Source organism: Anopheles arabiensis, chromosome 3 (genome assembly GCF_016920715.1).
Source record: "Anopheles arabiensis isolate DONGOLA chromosome 3, AaraD3, whole genome shotgun sequence".
In the NCBI taxonomy this organism is placed as follows: domain Eukaryota; kingdom Metazoa; phylum Arthropoda; class Insecta; order Diptera; family Culicidae; genus Anopheles; species Anopheles arabiensis.
In genome coordinates, this window is record NC_053518.1 from 20,767,612 (window position 1) to 20,791,432 (window position 23,821).

Genomic DNA, 23,821 nt, shown 5'->3' on the forward strand with positions numbered 1-23,821 from the left:
TTATTCGGTGTTTCTATCCCCACCATTTCACCAACACTCGATCAGCGTCTTGGACGACTCGCTGTCGATTGCCTCTTTGTACAGCGCGCTCTCCTACACACTCCCCCTCCTGGTCGACCGGTTCTGGGCTGCTCTACGACACGTTCAAGCGCCACAGTTGCGAAAGTTCCCACGGTTCCCACAATGTAAATGTATACGGAATGAATATTTTCCGTACGAAGCCAACTGTGAAACGACCGACGAATCCCGTACTCCCGGCCCTAACCTAAAGGGGGATGGTGATGTGATCATCGGGTTGCTCTTCTCCTTCATGTTGCCACGCAACCATGATGATGATGATGCTCACGGCTGAAGAGTGTACTGTTGTTTTTGTTTTGATGTTTTATGATGGACATTGCTGAATAATATGCCCAGGAGTCAATCAGAGGAGGGTTTACTGGAGTTCTGAAGTTGTTAGTGTTGGATGGTAGGATATGTGGTTCAAAGTCAGTATCATTAGGAGAAGTATTAATTCCAGGAATAATGCAGTCAAATTGGATTCAAAAGAATGATATAAAATAAAATATCAACAAAACATTCCAGAGAAGATGGAATTGACTACAAAGGATGTAGTAGGAGGACAATATCAAAACATGTAAGGACATGTTTTCAGACCGTTTCTTCATCGAAACTATTTGTTTATGTTGTGTTTATGAATTTAATGTTTTCTCCAATTAATCTTTTAATACCAAATTTATTTCAATTTTTACTACATATTAATATTAAACATATTTCTCTTATATGACACAAACATATCCAATTTGAAAGAAATTAGGAATAAATTTGATAGAAAATATTTGATAGAAATAATATTTTAATTTAATTTTGCACGTTTTGTCATTTTTCACTTCATAAACTCCCTTCCAAGCGTCATAAATTCGTACTCAACATCAATCGATACTGACTTGCGACCCACATATCGTACCACCCTTCGGTGATGATTCAGGAGCTCTACCCAACATCCTGCATGGATGTAACTTCATCATTGTCCATCATAAAACATCACAACATTCGGCTCCTATCAACAAAAACAACAACACGCTCTTCAGCCGTGAGCATCATCATCATCATCATCATGGTTGCGTGGCAACATGAAGGAGAAGAGCAACCCGATGATCACATCACCATCCCCCTTTAGGTTAGGGCCGGGAGTACGGGATTCGTCGGTCGTTTCACAGTTGGCTTCGTACGGAAAATATTCATTCCGTATACATTTACATTGTGGGAACCGTGGGAACTTTCGCAACTGTGGCGCTTGAACGTGTCGTAGAGCAGTCCAGAACCGGTCGACCAGGAGGGGGGAGTGTGTAGGAGAACGCGCTGTACAAAGAGGCAATCGACAGCGAGTCGTCCAAGACGCTGATCGAGTGTTGGTGAAATGGTGGGGATGGAAACACCGAATAAAAGGGAAAACGTAGGGAAACGCCAAGAAGCGTTCATCTAGCATGAACAACGACACAAGTGAGTGGGATGAAGCGAAGGTAATGCTCCGGTTGCGTGAGTGAGCCGACAGGCAGGCCGCGAACTTCGGTGTGTTCATCCACACGAAGGCCATTTGGTAAGAAGAGGGTTCCAGGGCAGACAAAGATACGGGAATGGAAAACGTGTGTATTTAGAGTCGTGAACGTCGCCCATGCCAGACACAGTGGAATGTGGGAAGGAAGACCTACGCGGAAGAACCGCGCGGTTGACGAAGCGCGGAAGACAATCCTACCCGCCCTAAGAATCCGAGAACGAAGAAAGAAAGGGCTTCTTCCCTTTTGTAATGCCTCAGACCAAGGACCGAAGCGGCAAGGAAAGCTCCAAAGCATTTATGAATAAATTATCAAGCACTACTGTCGAAGGCCGCGCTGCAAAAGGATGAGTCGTGAAGGTGGATGGACCCTTTAAAAATTAAAGACCCGCCTCGATACACCAACACACACACACAGTCCTCCCTGGACACAATAAAACAATGTGACCTGAAAAGGGTTCCAAGGAACGGGCAAGACAAAGGAGAAAAGCAAATAAAAATGCAACACTCGTCCGAGTGTGTTGGAGAATCATAGCAGGCGTTTGTATGGTCGCCCTAGAAATGGAGTGTTGGGTGGTAGGAGCGAGTAAAGGATGTTGAGCGAAGAGTAGGCGAGCATCTGTGTTTGTTTGTAAACAAGCGGGTCGTGTCACGTGTTGCAAACGTCCAAACAGGTGCCATATTCCAGGACATCGAAACGACACTGGGTCCTTCATGTGACTCTGGATCTCCTCTTCAATCGCAATGATGGGAGTTTTTGTTCATTGGAATTCAATTTCCATGTCCATGGGAACCGTTGCACATTTCGGGTGGAAAATGCAAAACTGGACGCAAATCGTGCACCCGTCCATCGAACGTTGAAGAGAGCAGCTCAGACAGCAAAGTTCTGATGAACGAAAGCATATTTCGCCTGTAGCAATGACCTGCATGGATATGATAATCCAAAAACCCATCATACGCGTGGGGGAATGCACACACAAGAGCCATCATTTAACGTAACAAGGGGATCTCAATTTTCCAGGACGAATTCTATGTAAAATGCAATATGTCATATCAACTAGCGCCATATGGAGAACGCTTTTCCATCTGTTCGTGAAGTCTTACCTGTGAAAGAGATTGGTTACCGTACCTTGTTCCGAAGAGACCATATCCTTGCAGCCGAGCGCCTTAGGTTCTACTTCAATATTGTGAACTTTGTATCACCTTTTACATCTTGAATATTTAAATTATAATTGATCTGTTTTAGTTGTGTTTCGTTCAATGTGTACCAATCTGTTGTTTAATCGGTTATTTACATATTGAACGGTATAATTGTTATCTTCCATGTAGCCTAATGGAATGTAAGGAGCATTGTTTGCAAATTACCCATTTTTCTCCACCGGGACCGGAAACATGGTCGTCTGGGATGGAATTAATTTTGTAGCACATAACGTCATCTTTTGAATTCGCTCGTGTATCTACCTCTACCCTTAACTTGCTTGTGTGTATGAATAATTAAAGCCAGCTGTCTTTAAGATACCGAGCATACGTTATGATGCCAATATGCCATTCGGGAATTTACTCTCGCCCCCGTTACCCTGTCCCTTTGGCTGGAATTTCATGCGCATGTTTATCGTGCCCGTACGCCGGTTTGGCAGTAAGCCGCCTTGGTGCTCATGCATAGGTAAATGATATGCTACCGTTTGGTTTGGTAGTTTTGTCGGTTGTCCTTTTACGTGGTAGCTTCCTGCTGTAATCCTGCACACCGTACCGTCGTAGCGTCGTCAGGTGAAGAGGTTTGTCGTCTGCTGGATTCAATTATTCCACTTTTGTACCATCAGCACACATCTGTCTTCATGCTTTTTTGCCAGTGTCTCTTGTCTTAGAGCATGCAAAAAAAGACCCCACAAGTTTATTCGTACACGTTGCAATGTGTAAGCTTAATGTGGTGAGTTGCGGGAGTGATATCAATCAATAAATCAATCAATCATTCAATTTTAGGAATTCGGCGTTATTTGCCAACTGTCATTTTTCCTTAATTGTATGTGTTTTAGTAGTTTTTTTTAATGGTTCTCTTTTTTTATGTTATCTTTTATTGTTTACAGTTTCAATTGTGTTATTTGCTTAATTTAAAGAGTTTTTCTTTTAATTTGTCCTTGTTATCTTATATCAATTATACCCTATAATATAATATTAATTCATACTATATAAATACATATAAGTATTCTTCATGTTCATCCTAGCATGAGCGTTAAAAGGGTAAAAAGCTGAAAAATTATAATTCAATGTTTGAACATTGTTATTTAAATAGAAAATCGTTAAAGTTCTAAAAAAAAATGAGAGAAGATAAGAATCAGAACCTAATATACTATTTAAAAATTACAACAACTAAAAAGTGAACATTTCATTAAAGCCAACGTGGAAAACTGCCAAAAAAATAGCATAAATTGGTAAATATTTCAAGTAAAAATGTTACTAAAAATTGCTTTATTTGAAGAATGTTTTTAATTACCAATACATGCTTGGAAAATGTCCTTCCATTTAACCTTATTTTAAGGCTCTATTATAACTTTCAACTTCCAGTACATACCAATGAGAAATTGGATGTAGAAGAATTTGAAGTACTATAAAATTAAAACATTTTTAATACTAAAACTAAATTAATAGCTTTTAATAGTTACAAATATAAAAGGTCTTGGCAGATATGTTATATCGAATGATGTGGATGGATAGATTGTTGCTAGATGGTAATGTAATAATTAGATAATTTAGTTCATATTTTCGTTGTATTGTTTGATTGCATTGTTGTTTAAGATTTCTATAATTATAATTTTAGATTTGATTAGATTTCCATCGCAACTACATCCAGAGTGTTGAACGTTATAATCATTTCAAAATGCTTAATTTTAATCTTAAAAGACAAACAAGCATGATCAAATAAGAAGTACTTGAGTTAATTTAAGTTGTCGTTCAAGAAGCTACTCGATCTTCAAATAAATTACAAAATTTCAAGAAAAATCAAATTCCAACCAATCTTTCGAGCTCTTACGGGCAGCAAGTGCATCCCATAAGAAACAACAACAACAGAAGAACAAAAAAAAACCCGATGCTTCAACACCAACCTTACAATTACCAGTTTAAAATTGCACGTTTGAGTGCGTTTTTTCTCACGAACCACGACTTCACGGGACACGGACCCGGATCCGCGACGCTCTTCTTGGGAACGAAGGAAACAATCTTTAAGAAATGGCACCCCTGCAACCCATCTCCCCTTCACACAAAGGGGGGTTGAATCATTTTTATTCTCTCTACCCTTTCCCTTCCTGCTACTTGACTTTCTTTCGTCGCCACCTCCGTGCATTAGGCAGTGATTTTCTCATGATGATAAGACCAGCTCAGGGTGTTACACCTGAGAAGACACCGTGCGGCCCAAGTCTCAGGATTCACCCTTTGTTTTTTTGCGTGTTGGTGGATGGGAGAGGAATGTGCAATCACTCTTATCGGGTGTGGGAAGCAGCAAATCGGAAGCAATGCGTCTTGAGAAGAAGGGGTGTAAAGCAAGAAGCACTTCAATATAGGGGGGTAAAAGGGAAGTTAAGGTAGGGTAAGGGTTGCTTCGAGAGGGGAATAAATGAGAGTAAAATCACACCAGAGCGGAAGAACAAGGCCTTCTTATGGTTGGGGAAAGGGTTTTCCCACAACAACAGGAACCCTTTCGTTTGATCTTATGATTAGCGTGTGTAGATCGGGGGAAGATCAATCGTATGAGGTCGATTTGAAAGCTTATTTGTTGTGGCACGTAATTTGCATTATTAGGTATTTACATCTCAAAGAAATATGCCTGTCTCTATATTTATAAACGAATCATTACTTTCCCTTTACTCAAAGCACTGAAACAATCATTTATGCAAACAATAAAACTAACCACAAAAAACCTACCTTTTTTATTAACCACCATCATCACGCACACACACACTCACCACTGATCGCGTTTAAAGGGACCAAACCGAGGGGCCGGGGAATGGCCGTGCTTGAATGTCTTCCTTTCACGGTTCACGGATTCGCTTCCCACCTGTCTCACAAGACGCGTCTCGACTTGGCTTGGCTTTGGCTGCTTGGCGATTTTTCCACGATCATTTTGTTTGTCCCTGCGAAGCTCGCCCAGTGCTTCGCTTCCGTTCCGCACACTGAACCTGCCTTTGTGTAGGGGGGAAGCGCTTCTCCAATAACAGTAAAAATTAAAGCAACACAGAATAGGGTCGTGTCGGGGTCAAGGCATATTTTGGCAAAGGAATTTTCGGGGGAAAGGGACGGGGAATTTAAAGGGCTGTTTTTTAGGTGTTTTGTAGCGTGTGTAGGTTTTGTTTTTTTCTTCTTTCTTTTCTCTTGGTATCTAATGGTAGGAATTGGCAGATTTGAATAATCGCATGGGAGAACAGGCATGGGAATGTTTTTGGATGGGGCTTCAGCGAAGGGGTCAATCTTGACAGAGTAATTAATGTTAGTCAAACGATTTTATACAATAAAAAAGTTAAATAAGTGTATAAAATATTGTTAAATAATTCGTTTAAATATTCTATGGGAAAACAATGTGAACATAATTTAAAAATTATTTTAATTCTGTATTAGAAATTGTTTAATATTAAGTCGTTCTGAAGCATAAGAAAGCCATACCGTCTTATAAGTTATGAAAAGGAATTCAAATGAAGTTATGATTTTGTTGGATTTATCATAATAATAATCAAAATTTCATGTTTGATGCAAATTTGATTGTTTTTTTTAAATTATTATTTTGTACATTTATTACGTTTGATTACAATTTAATTGTTTTTATTATTGTACTGTACATTAATTACATTTAATTTTAGCGATTTGTTTTGCTTCAACCATTTGGATCATTCTATTCCAGTACTTTTCTTAAATGTTTTTTGTAATGATTTGCCCTTTGCATGACCCTAGTTAATGCTACTTTACGAGCAAATAAAGGATAAAAAAAGGAAAATAATAATATTTAAATCTTTTTTGCAGCATCTTCATTTGGCGATAATAAAGAGTAAGTAAATTTAATGAATGAAAATGATAAAACTTCGAGCAAGCAATGCTTCACTGCTTTTAGCATAGATTTCCTTTACATCCTCCAGTCCGAAATTTACTTTCGAAGTTTTAGAGGCGCCTTAATTAGTGATCTTTCGATAATGAAAGTCAATCGCAAACCTAAACTATGCCGTGTTTATCCTCTATTAATCTATCCTCGATTGTCTTACAGTTTTTTTAAAGACGACTTTCAAGCTTCAATTCGTTCAATTGAGCTGTGAAATCCTTAGTGGAAAATTCCGTAATAAAAAAACAATCCTTGCCTCAGTACCATATGTGGTTGGATAGAAACTGAAGTGTTTCAACTTCAATTAGACCCTCCTAGACAAATTATAACCCATAATCTATACTTCTACTGCTCTATCAGTCACTATCTGTAGCGAGATCGATTACTGTCGCGTGAGATTTATCATTCCTCTTGCTTCGATCGCGTTTCTTTTCTTTCGTCTGTTTACTGGAGCGTTCCCGTGTATCCTCGTTCCCTTTCCGTACCAGCTCGGTCAGTTTGAGCAGTGACCGATGGGTTGTATTCTGTTTTACGCGCGCGTTGTGCTTCACCATCGATTCCAGCGTCCGGTTTAGGAAGCGTTTGTTTGTTTTCCGCAACGGACACGGGCGCCAGGCGGTTGAGCCACGTTCTTCGGCGCGCATTTTCCCTAGCCGCGTCTCGCGCAGGATCTCTTCAACCGCTCGACTATGGTAGTGAATTAGAAAAAAGGGAATGTTTATCATGTAAAGCTAGAGTAAATATAATAACAAATCATACCTGGTTAGCTGATCGGCACCGGTCGTTGTGCAAGGTGTGCTGGGAGCAGGTACAATAGCGACAGGGGCCTTCCCATAACAAACGTTCGACGCAACCGGTCTTATCGAACCGGGAATGATACCATTCTGTGGATACGGCTTTGGGATGGCCTTTACATTGCAGGGCGAGGGTTTCGGCTGCAGAGAAACAGCCGCTTTACGCACCACACCTGGTATCAGTTGCGGTTGGCCATTCATCGCTACCATATCACAGACTGTTTCTGGGGGTAAATTATCGCAAAATCGAATCAACTTGGTAGTGAAATTGTGTCGAAGAACCGCATAACTAGTGCGAAAGGGGTTGTTTTGTTCAGTTACACTGTTTACAGCGCGCAAAGGGTTGTTTTTTGGTGGATGTAAACAACACGCCATTTGACAGCTATCGTGCGGAAGAGACGTCAGACGTATAACACGGACAAATGTGTATAACAGCATAATTTGAAATGACAGTTGCCGTGTATAATTACAGCCCAAGTGCAAAATGAACCCGTTTGAGGCAAATTAAGTAATGAAACAAAAAAAAAACTTTTTAATTTAACCCATACCATTGCTCATCGTTTTATCCATTCTTTCGTTTTCATTATGTGTTTTTTATTTATAAATCATGAATCGAACTTTACAATTTCTCCCACCGGTGGTTCCTTTTTTTACATGTCTGTGAGTGTGAGTGTTTCGTTTCACTATTGTTACTGTTGTTGTTACTGTGAGTGAATGGCTTTTTTTCTTCTTCCACCATTGATGAGTGCAGGTTGACAGTTACAGCGAAATTTAAAAACAATTTTTTCAGCTCTCAGGAACTGTGTGGTTCGCCTAAAAGGGAGGAGGGGAGTGCGATTACGCCTTCAGTGGATTTTTGTAATGTACTACACAAAACGAGCTCGTTGTCGCACTCAACTGTACTACTAAACTATATTTTTTGTGAGTGTGTACGCATGAGTGGTAGGAAAAGTTACCGCTACATCGAGTTCGCACCGAGTTGGGATTATAAAAACCTGATACTGCGAAGGAAGGACAAACGTAAGCGTGTAGCGTGTCTTCCTGTAAAATTTCCTGTACCCGGTCTCCGGTGTTGCTATATCGGTAATGTTTACACCGTCTTTCTTCCTCATCCCACTGTGGTTCTTTTGTTTGCGATTATTGCCCTACTGCTGCTAAACATCTCTCCCATCCGTACGATTTCGTACGTGTAGTTTAGTGACTGTCTGCTTGCTATGTTGTGTTATGGAAAGTGTATAATGAAGGGTGCACATGATCTAGACACTATGACTATAACCGTATAGTACATTTGCATTGAGTAACAAAACTCGTATGACAGTGAGTGGGTGTGGCTGTACAAAATACACTTGTTGTGTAAGTAGCTTGGTTTTGTTTTTCCATCATCATTTATTCCAACAGTTGTCGACTTAACGATTGGTCCAGTAGCGTTTGGTTCCAACCGTATTTTTCAAACAAATATTATCAGCAACATGTGGAAGGACAGAAGAAAGGAGGAGGGTTTTTTTTTAAATAAAAAAACAAACTCAAACAATCATGCTGCTAACAAAGATTGCTGCTGATTGTTTCAAAAAACATAATAAGTTAAATCATTCCATGCAGAATGCCTTTCTTTTTGTTTTTAATCTACTCCTTCACAAATATATTCCGCTAGCTAGTAGACTAGTATAACTTAACAAACTTAATACTAGCCGCATTCTTTTTTATCTGCGTCTCTCTTCATATCCAAAATACTGGACAATTGCCAACACAACAATCAACTTATCGTACAGTACAAGTTTTGCTACAATTTAGCTAATAATTAAAACAAAATAATTAAACTTCAAAGAGAGGAGAGCTAAACGAAACATGATCTAGCACTCGATCGAGTAGATCGGACTATTATGTACAAAGTTTGCCTTTCGCTAGGGTTAGGCGGTCTTTGCTGCGCGCGCGATGGTGGAAGGATCCAAACCATCCAAACTACAGAACAGAAAAGGGTGTGACAAATCACGCACAACGAACGAGCACAAAGGTACGGTTCTACCAATATTTCATATATTAACTTAGCCTGTTACTGTCGATCTTTTAGCTCGATCGAACGATCGAGACATTAGAAAACAATTAGCTAAAACTCATCAATCAACGGTTGGTAATTGGGGCGCTTTCTGCGCTTTTGTCTAAGAGATCCTTCGCGAAACAACCTGCTTATTAACAAAGTGTATCTATGTCTGCGTGTGTGTGTGTTAATGTATGTGTGTATGCACTTGAAACCCATAACGGTACGCAATTGCTGAATGTTGTTAGTATCTGTGTCTTCATACACTTTTCCGTCTGTTTTTTTGCTTCCTTTTTGCAAGGTTCTTTTGTTGCCTATAATTCCCTAACATTTATGCCTATCCTACTACAAATGGCGAGCAATCTCTGGATGCCCGTGTTCTCCCCAGTGGCGCGCGGTTGACGGTGTGGCGGTGGAAGTTACAACAAAATCTTAGTGACGGGTTTAATGGTACGCGGAATGGGCGGACGATAGGGGCCCCGTCAGCTTTGGAGGTCCCTTGGATGGTTAGTCCAGCTTATATTGGTACAGTAGTCACGTGAAGGGAGCCGATCTCGTGGTACAGTCGTCAACTCGTACGACTTAACAACATGCCCGTCATGGGTTCAAGCCCCAAATGGACTGTGCCGCCATACATTTAGGACTGACTATTCTGCTAACCCCACATGTATAGGGGACCATATGACACCCTTCTTATCGCTTAGGACCCCCGACACCCTTAACCCGCCAGTGCAAATCCCGCTACAATAAAGTCGGGCACAACCCGTCCCGTTGACCTCAAAATCAAACAACCAAGAAGACCGCACCCGAACCTCGTGGCACAAAGCACAAAGATGCTTTTCCGTAAGACGCTTTCAGTACAAGATGCGCACTTGATTCTAAATTCCGGAACCAGAACTTCTCGAAAACACAAAAATGAACGCTGCCATCGCGCCACATCACCACCACCACACCAATTCTAATCCAATTTAGCTAACCGTCCCCGTCGGGTCAATGGGAGGAGGTCATGATGATGACGTCCGGTGCCGACTTCCGGATGTCGGCCCCGTACGAACCAGCCCCACCACTGCCGCCACCACCTCGTCCAGGGCCACCGCCGCCAGTTTCAGTCAGGTTGGTGCGGTCGTGCGCCATCTTTTGGTGCGCGTGCGGATGCTGGTGGGTGTGGTGGGCGTGACCGTGCGAGTGGCCATGCTGTTGGCCCAGCTGTTGGTGCAGTGCCGTCTCGTCGCCACGGTCATCGTACCCGCCGCCCGACCCAGGGGGCGATAGGTCCTCCAGCTCGATCCGGTTCACCTTGGAGCTTTTCGTACCGTCGAGCGTCCCGCCGTGATGGTGATGATGATGGTGATGATGGTGTTTCACCCGCGGTGGTGGCGGTGTGACGGCAGGAAGCTGCTCCTGTTGCTGCTGCTGCTGTTGCTGTTGCTGCTGACTTTCGTACCCGAACGTGGAGAAGCGTATGCTGTTTTGCAGCTGGTTCGGTGATTGGTTGAGCTTGCTTTTGAACACCGGCTGGAAGAGCGATTCCCTGGAGAATGTGAAAAAAGAACAAAGATAATTACAATTTAATCATCACCGAGCGCTTCCCTTTCCTTACCGCGTCTGGCACGCCATATCACACATGCCGCCGTCCCGCCCGAGCGTCCCGGACCGGGACAGTGGATCCTCCTGGTAGCTGCCCCGCAGCACGTCCGCCTGCTGCGGGTCCGCCTTGATGTCTATCCGGCTGCTAAACATGTGCGGTCCCGTTCCACCACCACCACCACCACTTCCTGCACTTCCTCCACCAACGCTCCCAATGCCCAGCTCGCGATAGTACTGCCCATTGGACGCGTTCGTCGCACCGCCACCACCCTCCAGCACGTTCAGCGGCTCCTTGTCGAACGCGGGCGGCGGCAGCTTGGTAATGTCCAGATCAACAAGCTTCTTCGTCGAATGGCGCCCGAGCTCGTTGAGCTTGCTTTCCCGCGACTGCCGGATGTGCTCGCGGATGATCTTGTGGTCGCGGATAATCTTCCTGCTGCAGTTGAACAGGAACAGCAGTATCATGCCGCCGAGGATGAGCCCGAACACAATCACAATGATGATGACGTGCTCCGATTGGGCGGCCGCTTGTTTCTGTTGGTTTGTTGTTGTTGGTGCGCAGTGGACAGGAAAAGGAGAGAAATAGAGCATTTTAGTGAAAATATCTGTGCTTTTGTGCAGTATGCATCCTCCCCCTCTCTCTTACCTGACACTCGTCCTCGTCCCACCGGAACCGGCAGTTGATGCGGCCGTTGCAGCGCAGCTCGCCGGATATACAGGTCGCGTCCTCGCAATCGTACTCCGTATCGTCACAGGCTGTGTGTGCGTGCGCGAAGGAAATCGAAACCGTAAATTAAATGAACGGAACAAAGCGGCGGGGTACCACAACCCCCCCCCCCGCCCGCCGCACAAATGCACTTACTTTCACCGGCCGCCTTCTCCCTAAATGCAGTGAAGAGGATGGAGAAGGTGGAATTAATGGCGGCCGCTTCCGCGAAGAAGCGGATGTGCAGGACGTTCGACCGCGATACGACCGAGTCAGCGATGGAGCCGCAAAAGTTTTTCAGTCTGTAGAGCAAGGGAGAGAGCGAGAGAGAGTTAATTTGTGCGGCACGGTAATGATGCGGCAGTCCATGGCCGCTATTCGTCCGTCGCGGTCGTGTCTACATCCTAGCGCTCGTTGGCGGGAGATTGAATTATCTGCGTGGTCCAATGGACACGGTTCCCTTACCTCGATGGTAGGTCCGTCCGCTCGGTGAACACGTCCACAAAGTTGCTTTCACAATCGTTCGGTCGCTCCAGCTTGAACTTGAGGAAGGATAGTTGAATCTAGAAAATCCGAATGAATGCAGAGTGAGAAAGTACAACCGGTGAGTGATGTTAGCTCTTGGGGGCGATAAAAAAGCGATGGTATTTGAATGGTGTAGGTAATAACAGGGGAACATCCATAAGTTACGTAACGCTTAAAGTGGGAATTCGAAAGTGTAACATAATGTATCTTTTTATAAGTAAAGCTTAGTAGTTTTCGTTTTTTTACCTGTTCAATGAAACTAGTCATTGTTGTTCGAATGATTTAATTGCTTTTTTACAATATTCAAAAAATAACAACGCTCTTGATAAAAATCTGTTCCCGATTTATGCAGTCTGGTTATCTACTTACGCGAATTAGGTGATACGCAATATTCTAAATTTTACAGTTATGGCAGCAAATTTTACTTATTTGGGTGGCTAAAACAATCATACTTAATCAATGTTACTCAAATTTTAGAAATATTGTTGCTTAAAAGTGTGGAATTTGACATTGGTAGATATTCAAATTAAACAGATGTCTTGGTTATGGGCCTATTACATTGGGTAGGTGGTAATGAATTCATATGTCAAAATGCATTTGACAGTTGTGCATGTATCAAGGCCGGGGGACACTGTCCGTACTCGCTAGTGCAATTTCGATTTTCACTAGTGCATCTGGCGGCGGCTGGTGGAAGCTTTTTTTGGTCATCAAGGGAATGGTAATGCCGGATCTCAAAATTAAGAAGTTTTTCCATCGTTTTTTGGTATGAAAATGGATGCAAAGCGTGCAGGACATGTGCATCTACCTTTTACAAAAGTTTGCTCGTTTAAATCAAATTAAAAACATAGAAAAAAAAAACATATTTTCTGAAGCGGCTCCAAATTGGTTGAAAATACACTTCGTTCAGCCTCCGCCAGATGCGCTAGTGAAAATTGAAATTACACTAGCGAGTACGGGCAATGTCCCCCGGCCTTAATGCGTGGCTGTTACCGTTCCGAGATGTATTTAACTGTCTGCTGTTGAATGGTCAGTGCTAAATAAAAGGTCAACAAAGTCTTATTTTCATTTAAACGACAGGAAACACAAGCACAGAGATTATTTCAGTGTATTATGATTAACTTTTTCCGATGTGATTGATCGGTCAAGCGGACTACTTGACAGAATGATTCCACACATAATCGAACTTGACAGGATAATTCAAATTCAATCTACACGAAAGTACTCCAGAACCTTAAAAAAATAACATAAAACAATCGCTTAATCCAAATGAGTCAAATGAATATGAGAGATAGCAGATCGTTTTTCCTTTTTTAAAGGCTTTTCATTAATGCATAAAATAAATAAATAAGTAAATACTTTTTTGTGATTCCATCTGCCCTTTTTCGTGCAGACTGTGTCAAGTGATTCGCTTTTTGTGATTCAATTCACTGATTCTCTAGGCAGCCTCGTTGGACACTCTATTTATATTTAAAACACTTATTCCCCGCACTGACTCGTGATTCACTATTTTGTGATTCAGGTCACACCGAGTGAGTTACTAAACGAAAAGCAAGGTGAAAGAGTTTTGCAAGAAGTCATAACGATTCCTCAGGTTGAGTTGAATCGTTTTCTTTAAATGTAGAAATCACTCAGTTTTTTACTTTTAACCGTCTTGTGTACAACCGCCTACCCGGGTAAGTTTCTTATCTTTATTCCAAAATAACTTTGGATTAAAGAATCGTATCGACTTCAAATTTTTAAAATGCTTCAGAAAAGATTTTTTTTACCCATGTGCAAAAAATAAAAAATATCAAAAATGTTTAGATATTTTTTAAAATTATTTAATTTTATATACCCTTCACATGTACAACCGCATACCCAGGTAGGCCATACATTTTGTATGGAACAATGATGTTTTTCGAGGTTAACAGCGTAAATCTTTTGAATTACTTGTTAGAATGGAATGAAAATTGTCGTATAGGATCACAATAATGCTTTATAAAATATCGTAGTAAAATTAGAATTTTTAAAAATCCTATTAATATTTTTAGCAATCAAAAATGTGCTGTAACTCCAACACCTTAACCGACCTTGCCGCATGTTTTGAGAGGATGCTTATGTAATTTTCTTTTCTTTCAAATGGTGTATTACCGTAAGGCTACACGAGGTGAAATATACAGCGAAATGAACTATTTGACAGGTGAAATATCTGACAGATACAGCTAGAGAGTTGGGGGAGATACAATATCCGCTTTCGAAATTCCCTTAAAAAGAATATTTTTTTAAGCGGAACATTCCCTAGTTGCAAGAAATGATGAATTGTTGACTGAAAATTGACGAAATACTTGATATTAAAGTTATTTTAAGGATTTAATTGCGATTGTGTACACGTTATTTATTTACATTGCACATCAGCTGGTTGCTGTGATACTTTATCCGTCAGATATTTCACCTGTCAAATAGTTCATTTCGCTGTATATTTCACCTCATGTAGCCGCGTGGTTACAGTTGTGTATAGTTAAATTTTATTGCTTGTTGTGTAGCAATATATTGAATTTAACACTGAAATCACCTCTTTTAAAATGATACCAACCACTACAAGCAAATGAAATAAAATTGGCAGAAAGTTAACACACACATTCATACTTTTGTGTTACTTATAGTGTCATAGTGTTACTGCCGAATAGGGATGGGTGTTTTGGAGCGCACCAATGGCTCCGGAGCCGGATCCGCACCAACAGCTCCGGAACCGTACCTCCGTACCAACAGCCCCGGAGCCGGCAACGAATTAATGGCTCCGGACCAACGGCTCTGGACTAACGTTTCAATAGAGACGGCATTGTATGATAGCTTAAAAAAAGAATCTATCATCTCACAAGTGTAGAAACTAACACCCGATGTGATAGTGTGATTGTTGAACAATGTTCAAAACTTATCGATTTTTTATAGATTCTTTTCAACATTATTTACTCAGCTAATTATGGATCTTCCTGATTAAAACATTATCTAAAATGATTTTTTGGTGCAATATGTAAAAACCAGCTCCGGAGCAGCCGTGAGCGTGGAGTCGTTGGTGTGGAACCGGCTCCGGAGCAGCTGGAGCGGAGTCAGCTTCAGAGCCGGCTCCGTTAAGTTGGAGTGGAGGAGGTTCCGAAATTGTCTGGAGCCGCTCGTAGCCGGTTTTTAATAAAACATGATGAGCATAGATCGTCAACATATGTTTTTATACAACAAGCAAAACAATTGAAAAATGTATATAACTTTTGAGAGAAATGTAATTAAAACTTAGAAAAAGACTAATCATCCACTTAAAACATGTGCCCTGGCCAGTTATGGTGGCAAAGTTAAAACATATTTTGGAATGAAAAAAATATTGATAGGATTTTACTACTAATCTTACTACGATGTGTTATAAAACATTATTATGGACCTTTAAGACAGTTTTCATTCAAAGCTTACAAGAAATTCAAAAGATATACTCTTTTAACCACGAAAAACATCACTGTTCCATACAAAATGTATGGCCTACCCGGGTAGGCGGTTGTACGATTAAGTGATGTTTTTTGGTCGTACACAAGACGGTTAATAATGGCAATTTTCAAAAGAATCTAAAAGACAACTTTATCCAAGCATTACGTAACTTATGGATACGCACTCCCTAAGGTGTTAAGTGCATTGATTTTGGGTGTTTCATTCCTCCCCTTACCTTCCACCCGTCCGCCACCGTGACGACCCACATGCAGTCCAGCGACAGCCCATGCTCGATCACGGTTTGTTGCTTTTCGCGCGGCACATCGGTACGGTTGACGAACCCCTCCATGCCGGAAACTTCCATCCGGCAGCTTTCGTCGTCGTAGATGGCTGTGAAATAAAGCAAAAGTTGTACGACACACTCACATACACATACACACACTCGTAAATACGCATCTACTTACACGAAGTAGGCCGCGGCACGTAATCGTACACGACGACGAACCCGTTGTACTCGATGTTTTCGTCGGAGTGGAAGTGCAACCACAGGAAGCGCTCCTTCGAGGTGATCATGGGCGGGTAGGTTTGACCGCAGTACTTCCCGATCAGCGTCGAGAAGCCGTGCGCACCGTCACGGATCTGCAAAAGGGCGACAAGAGGAGCATTACATTCTCAGTCGTCGCCGTCGCCACATTGTGGCCGGAAGCGTGTGTGTGGTTTGGAGCGCAAATCACAATCTCTCCGATGCCACCCAGCACCCTCTCCATCGCCCCCTTACCTCGAGAAAGTCGTACTTGCACTCTTCCGACGGTTCGACGTGAAAGTGGTCCCGGAAGTCGAGCCGCACGAGAAAACCGACCGGTGCCTCCAGCACCACCACGCAGTCACTGTTGTTCGGGTAGTTGCCCGGCCAGCCCGGATTGTACAGCGTTTTCGTGTCCGGATCGCCCATCGTGAACGTTTCGCAGTGGGGCAGGGCGGACGCACCGGCATACTCGGGCGGTACCGCCCGCTGGTACCGCACGTCCCGGCGCGGTATAAAGCTGACCGCACCGTCCCGGTCGAGGTTGATGATGTCGGCCGCCACGAACGCGTTACTGTCGGCGCCCGTTGGCTCCCCATCGTACCTGCTCGGGGCTCGGGGTAATGTTTCGACGGTTGGCACCGCAATCGGTACCGGCAGCTTGTGATGCAGCAGGAGTTCGGTGGTGGAGCCGCTGGAACCAACGGCGGCCTCGCTCGCAAGGCAGCCCGTCACTAGGAGACCTGGGGAGCGCGAAATCGAATTAAATTAACAGCACAGAACCTCGATGGGAGCGCTTCTTACCTGCTAACACGTTGGCACCGAACAGGAAAATGCTCAGCCAGCGCTGGACACTCATCGTTGCTGTGTTGCCCCGGTCTCGACCCACCGTTTCGTTCGTGCGCCGGCCACTGCTCGCCGCCACGTTCGGGCGCAAACGAATTCGGTCGAAATTGCTCAATTTCCACTGTTGCTAAACGCTTCCTTCCTTGCATTAAAAATGTGTTCCTATTGGTGCCTGCCTGCTCCGGGTTGCTTCCGTTCGCCTTCGCCGTTGCTACTTTGAAGGGCACGAAATGAGCACACGCACTCTCCCTAGAGATGAGGCTAGTAGTAGTGATTCAATAAAAATGGCGAATCCTGCCAATTTGCTCACACAATAGCAGGAACTAAGGGGCGGCGGCGAGTGTGTTGCAGCGATGTCCGTTCTAATCTCGCTGCCGGCTTACACTTCCGGCCCTGCGTACGGCAAACAATGTCGTCGTCCCCTAGTGTAGGCAATTCAGGTGAACTCTCGCTACTTTAACGAGTAAATGTAATTATTTACCGAAAAACCCGAGTGGTATCGAGAGCCCAGGAGAATGTTGGTTCGACGGGGAATTGGTTCTTGCTGCTTGAGGGTGAGCGGTTCTTGTTTGCTGTTCCTTGCCAGCTCTCCTTGTTTTATACCGCGCCAAAACCCTGCGATGAGTGGTTTCTCTTGGGAAACACAAACCGCACACGGCCGCGGCACTTTTGCCGTTTGGATCGTCGTCGTGTTCGTCTTTTCCGGCCCAAAAACTAGGTAAAAAGGTTCCTCGAAAGTGCGGCACGCCGACCGTTGCTTTTCACTGCAAAGGAAAAGAAAAACATAAAAAAGGCAGGTTTAGTATTGGTTGGTTCCGCCAAAAATGAAAAAGAAAGCAGGTCCTGGTCCGTGTCTGGCCGTGGCTGGGTAGGATACAGGCAATCAGTCACGTTCAAGAAGGCTGCCAGAGGCTCCGCCCATATCACCCGCGACCCTTTGGTGCGTCGGAATTCGATTAGGGTGTGGAGAGGGAGGGGGGGGTGGAAGTGCTTTCCCACCAGCAAACAGACAATGATCAACTAATCAACTTCCATCATCCCCTTTTCGCCCCATGTTGCCCAGGCTACCATCCCAAGCAGTAGGCCACGGGCTTCCAGGAAATCGAAAAGCTGCAAACGACGAAATAGCACTTAAAAATATGTCCCCTTTTTTATGCGCGCATCAATCTTTTCGCTCTTTCCCATTTTCTGCTCTGCCAAGGCTTCGGCTTTCGGGTGTGGTGCGCGGGGGGAAAAAGGGATCTGCAAAAGTGTGACACACATCTTCACATCCGAACCCAAGAACACATCAGCACGATTGCTGATCGATTGCGCGCGGGGCATGTAAATGATAAATGGAACACCAAAACTCTCCCTTCTCTCTCTCTTTGTTTTCTTTTTGTTTGGAACCGTGGAATAAACAACCACAAAATGAAAACAATCCAAAAGTGGAATCCAATATCCCCCCCCCCTCTTCGCATCTTATCGATGATGCACCATCACCATCATCAGGCTCGGTACGGAGAATTTGAGGCTCGAAGACGGATGGCCCGCTGAAAACCATGCAACATTGCTTCCCAATTCCCGTACACCGGGTACTTGTTTGGAACGTATCCGGTTCCACTTTCACCGGGCAGAAATGGAGCGTACCTGGGAGGCAGAAATAGAATCCCCTTGTGCACTACTGTGCTGTCCCCCCCCCCTCCGTAAGGATTCCTATTTCCTAGCCGCAGGCACCAAAAAAAGGACAAGCTAGTGCCAAGGTCCGATTTCTTGCGATTTTGGGGAAAGAAAGCATTGGTAAAATTAGGACGATAAATCAATTTAACGCTTTCGTTTCGTTTTCTGGTGTGACGGAGAAGAAGCAGCAGAAGAAGGAGGTGGAGGTCACTGCTAAGGAGGAGAGCTTTAAGGAACCGGCACTCCTGCTTTGCTGTACGATTGATTCTCCCGGGTGTGTGGATGTTCAATTTGCCAACTGGGGATCAGTGTATTCGTCTCGCCACTCTCATGCAATCACCGTTCCTTGGGTACTGCCGATTGTACCACTTCGAAGCACTTCCGGGGACGCTGCCGTTTCTGCCGGGGGTGGTTTGATAAAGAACAGTATGCTTCGGCAAGCAGAAACCTACTACATCCCTTCCCTTTCCTGGAGCAATGCGAATTGCTATCGAGGCGGTGATAATGGTGTGTCTTCTATTCTTTACGCTTGGGACAATGCTTTTGGCTCCTGGGTACGCTTGGGTGTACAAAGAGAGAAAGACAAATTTATCGGCCGGTCTGTTTTATTTGCTCGGGAATTTGCGACCACTGAGAAAGGTGTTGGAGAGGAGAGGCATAAGATAGTCAAAGTCGAATTGATGAACCCTTCATCATCGACGGCAGACAATGTTGTAAGAAAAGTAGGCGTAATAATGGAACGAAGCAGCGAAAAAGTTAACCAGCCCCCCCCCCCCCCCTCCCTCAAAGCCTACTGTGGTCTGTTGTTTGCGCTATCGCGCTTTACGCACGAAACGGCCTTACGGAGTAGTGTTTCGGCAGCGTGACAGCAAGATAAGAGTACGAGGGAAGTACTTTGCAGCTGAAGTGTAAACTTCCTTATTTGCCGATGTAAGCTAGAATTGCTGGTGTTCACCCACACTCTGTGGGCTATAAAAAGGTACACGGGTTTTTTGCTGGGCATTCTTTGGGCGTGGAAGAAAAATGGCTCAATGATTCCCGAATGTTGTACTGCTTTTTTTTGTGTTGGTTTTTGGAGGATTTGTTTCCGAGTCTTTCAAGAGCTGTTGTGCCGACAATTTGTTATCAGGAGAGTACAGTACTTTTTAGGGTACGCATTGTCAGGTTTGATGTAACTGGAAAGGGGCGACTCACGTACAGTGAGTCAACAAAGTTTAATTCTAGGTCAATATTTTACAGAAAAAGGCAAATTGTAGTCGCAATTGCTGTACGACGAAGAAAATAATGATCAGGTTTGATAGGTTAGGTTCATCACAGAAACATATAGTTGATGGAAATAGGGACTGAGACTTTTCTTTTACATTTCGAAGGATATTTGGATTGGACAGGTCGCTGAACATATAGTTGATGAAAATAGAGACTAGGTTACTTATAAGGAAATTGTAAGGAAATGTTGGGCTCACTTCCGAGACATTAGGCTCAACAAGGACTACAATTGTAAAATCGATCATAAAGCTTATCTAATGGTAGACTATACAAAACACCAATCCAGCCAAAATCAAATTGGTGAAAACATCTAGTAAAGTCTAAATATAACTCAATATGTGGGGTTTTTGTGGGGTAGGTCAAAGGTCACATGAAATTACTCGTTGCAATTGAGAGTGAAAGTAGTCATAGTTGCAAGCAAAACCCAGAAGGACCTCTAGGTCAATATTTTGTTATAATATTTGGTTAAAACCTGTTGTTCCTTCGCATATTACGTCAAAAACTGGATAGACGTATACTTTGTTATCTCCAAAAGAGTTTTATTTTTAATATTTTAAGTGATTTTGATGTTAGTTAACTATTGAATGCTTTTTTGTTTAAAAAAATGTGGCCTGATAGACCTTCTATTAAACTGCATTATTACCTATGCCTATTACGGCCATCATTCGCCTTTTTCCTGTAAAATATTCAGCTTCATGGTATCGATACATTTACATTACATTACAGGGCAAAGGTATCGATGTACATTTTTTCGAAGATTGGTATTAGTTCCTCTGGTAGTTGATCGTCATTCAAATACTTAAGCCGCAAAGAGGATCTCTTTAACTCTATTTCTTTGTAAAATAAGGCGCACAGCGTCAAAACATTCAACATTGAAATGATGCCGTCTTTCCGAAACCCTGGAGAGACTTTCATCGGAACTTACAGAGTTTGGGGGTTTTAATCAAAACCCTCAAACAATTCGATTATCAATTTCCCAAACCCAAGCCCCCCTACCCCAATGTATAAACTGTTAACAACTCGGAACAAGAGTGATTACATCACACGGTCGGTTAGTAGTCGGGTCGGGGTGCGTGGGGGATATCCGACCTGACAACGGAGTCACAAATTATCCCAAGAGAAAACATTGGGTGTGTGGCTATGTGCTGCAGTGTTGAAGTTGGCAGAACATAAGTTTGCAAACCGAGGATTCGGGACGGTTTGGGCCAATTGAATAAATATTAATTCGACTGTATCATTCAATCGAAACCGGGGGCGAACATAACAGGAAGTCTACAGTGGGATGCAAAAGGCAGGGTGGTGATGGTGAACCGCATCCTGCTCCTATCATGGTCCATCATCGCCATCCGGGCTTCGGGTCTGTTTCGGGGCCGCATTTGTGACAAGGAAATGTATAATGATGTTTGCTGAGGTTTCTGGTCCCTGGCAATCTCCCTGCAATCTCCGGGGTTCAATGTGCTCACGCGGACGTCCTGGGATGGGTCGTCTTTTCGCCCCTCGGGGATGGAGAATTTCACTGGAAGATGTCCAAAAGATTTCCTCAGTTCTGTTGCGACACTCAACCGGGAGGCGGGTGTGGAGGCTGCTGAGGCGAGGACCAATGTTCCGGTTTACAGAGAACAACTCACCCGTCCTCGCACATACACAAACACACATGGGCGCAGGCGGCACGGACGCAGTCCGTGTCAAGATGCCAGAACGATCACGCCCGTACACGCACCGAAAGGTGCGAATGAGCTTTGACAGAAGCGTTCGACCGTGTCCTTGGGTTGGACTGTCGGAATCACCCTACACAATCGAGCCCTTTTCGCTCGCTGCCGGTCGCTTCCTCTCGGCTCCGCCCGTGCCCGGTTGAACGATCGTAATTATACAAACGAAACGCATCGTTACGTTGGGTCACCGCCGCCCCAGTCGGCACGCCTACCATGGCGGGACGCCATGATTAAGCAAATCAAATTAATTCACGCTTCAATAGCTACCGTGTGCTAGGCCGAGATAGCCGCCGTGCAGGATGGTTCCGGTTCCTCGTATGAGTGTGTTTGTGTATGGGGCGGGGTAAGGTGGGATAGCATACGCTGAGTGGCAAAACAAATATCGTCAATTAGGGCTCCAAACCGCCGTGACAAATTCCGGTTTAGGTGAGTGGATGATAAATTATTCGTGCTGCGTGATTTGATAAGCGGCCAACCTCCCGTGCGGCCCACTCCCCGGCAAAGCGGCCGAGGAGATGTACGCAGGCAAGATTAAAAGGATTTCAAGATGGGTTGCGCGTGGGCAAAAGGATTGGCTTGTACGTGCAAGCCAGATAGGGAGCAAAAAGGAGAGGCCGAGAGAGAACGCGCGCGAGCACCGTTTGTGTAATTTTTCATGAAAAATGTAATCTTTTCTGTCGCTTTGTTCCTGTTTTTCTTCAGTGGAACAAGATTATCATTTTTAGTGTTTTTGTTCAAGCCTTGTGCTTCGAGTGCGCTTTTGTTGATGGTTGAAAACATGATTGCAATTGTCATGGCAGCTTGGAAAGAGAAGCTAGAGCCTGCTGGTAAAAACTGTGTTAACCTGAGAGGACCTGGTGAGCGAGTAATAAATTTAGAAACATCGTTAAACTGGGAGTAACATCTTGCCCGTATTGGATGAATGAAATGGCGCTAGGATTACAAAACTTCCAAAGACTTGTCAATGTGTCAACTAATAAGTCTAAGAAAGTTTTGATGAACAATTAGTTCACATAAGATGGCTTTCTATAATATCTTATTATCTGAGTTTATCCAAACAGTCAAGAGTCAAACACCATTATTTTATCAAGCGTGGCACACAACGTATAAATTAGACTGTAAACATTTTATATGATGTTCGTTTTAAATAAAACGTTTGTAATAAGTTATGAAATTGAAACAGGCAGTTGTGTAAAAATATACTAAATTAATCAGTGCTTTAATTTCGAATAATTAAGGATTCATTACAACTCATTACTGCAGTTGGTTTTCGTGCCGAAATATTCATGCAAAATTTATAACAACTCTGTTTCAATTCAGTAAACTTAAAAAAAAAGAACAAATATGAGATTTTTTGGTTAACAAAAATTGGCTATTGCACCGCTTCTTCAATCTTTAAAGCTCATGCTGTTGGGTTAATTTATTTATTAGAGTTTACATAGAGAAATTAAAATAATATTTTCAGCATTTAATGCTCAGTCAATCTGACTGAAGAATGTTTAAATGGCTGTTTTAATCAAGCATTTCTTTTCATTCGTGTGGATGAGTCTACGATAAAGCTTATCTTAAGCTATTTAGTTGTTGCCGATACATTTTGGTCTACATTTTTTGTTTGTCTATATTTTTGTCAACAATTTTTGACTGGTGTAGGAATCATAATACATTTTCGATTTCAATATTTGGGTAGAATTATGTCAACTGTAATTTTACATTACGGAAACATCATAAAAACAGTGTCATTTGGCAAAAAAATTGAATTCAATACATTTTCAAGACATTGTTTGCACCTCAAAATACATGCCATTCTTTTTCATTCCGTTAAAACTGCCAAAATGGGCATTATAGTTGATATATTTTAATTATTATCAATTGAAAGATTAATTATCTACCTACTTCATGCGGACTGTCAAAAATTGAAACCTAAGAGGCAAAAATTGTGACACGCAGTCGTTGTGAAATGGATGCCGTAGCGACAAAACTAGGTGAGTTAGAGCCAACATTTAGAGCGGAAACTGTAATTTAAAAATCAGAAATTCAAACAGTATTATTTAATTTTGCTAATCAACGGTAGGTATTACAATACATG

At 43.0% G+C, this 23,821-nt stretch overlaps 2 protein-coding genes across 7 annotated transcripts in view; both read right to left on the bottom strand.

The window, feature by feature from the left end:
• Positions 1 to 6,541: 6,541 nt before the first annotated feature.
• On the bottom strand, positions 6,542 to 7,769 carry LOC120899978. The gene is made up of 2 exons (XM_040306391.1): positions 7,392 to 7,769; positions 6,542 to 7,319 (listed from the first exon to the last, which is right to left on the bottom strand). Exons 1-2 carry the CDS (start codon positions 7,634 to 7,636, stop codon positions 6,989 to 6,991), a joined length of 576 nt encoding a protein of 191 aa, XP_040162325.1. The 5' UTR covers positions 7,637 to 7,769; the 3' UTR covers positions 6,542 to 6,988.
• Positions 7,770 to 7,992: 223 nt separating this feature from the next.
• Positions 7,993 to 23,821, bottom strand: part of LOC120899975 — a 66,369-nt gene continuing 50,540 nt past the window's right edge. For 5 of the 6 annotated variants that reach the window (XM_040306386.1, XM_040306385.1, XM_040306384.1 and 2 more), the window contains exons 3-11: positions 17,057 to 17,862; positions 16,508 to 16,995; positions 16,194 to 16,368; positions 15,965 to 16,119; positions 12,220 to 12,317; positions 11,911 to 12,056; positions 11,695 to 11,804; positions 11,062 to 11,582; positions 7,993 to 10,992 (exon numbers count right to left, since the gene is read on the bottom strand). In XM_040306386.1, the coding sequence (XP_040162320.1) occupies positions 10,452 to 10,992; positions 11,062 to 11,582; positions 11,695 to 11,804; positions 11,911 to 12,056; positions 12,220 to 12,317; positions 15,965 to 16,119; positions 16,194 to 16,368; positions 16,508 to 16,995; positions 17,057 to 17,111 (2,289 nt within the window). In that variant the 5' untranslated portion in view covers positions 17,112 to 17,862 and the 3' untranslated portion in view covers positions 7,993 to 10,451. The remainder of the gene's footprint in view (positions 10,993 to 11,061; positions 11,583 to 11,694; positions 11,805 to 11,910; positions 12,057 to 12,219; positions 12,318 to 15,964; positions 16,120 to 16,193; positions 16,369 to 16,507; positions 16,996 to 17,056; positions 17,863 to 23,821) is intronic. The other variant, XM_040306387.1, reaches the window with a different exon arrangement.

Coding starts and splice junctions, on each gene's coding strand:
- LOC120899978 (XM_040306391.1), bottom strand. CDS start 7,636: ATGGTAGCGATGAATGGCCAACCGCAACTGATACCAGGTGTGGTGCGT. Junction 7,320..7,391: donor GGTGCCGATCAGCTAACCAG/GTATGATTTGTT, acceptor TCACTACCATAG/TCGAGCGGTTGAAGAGATCC.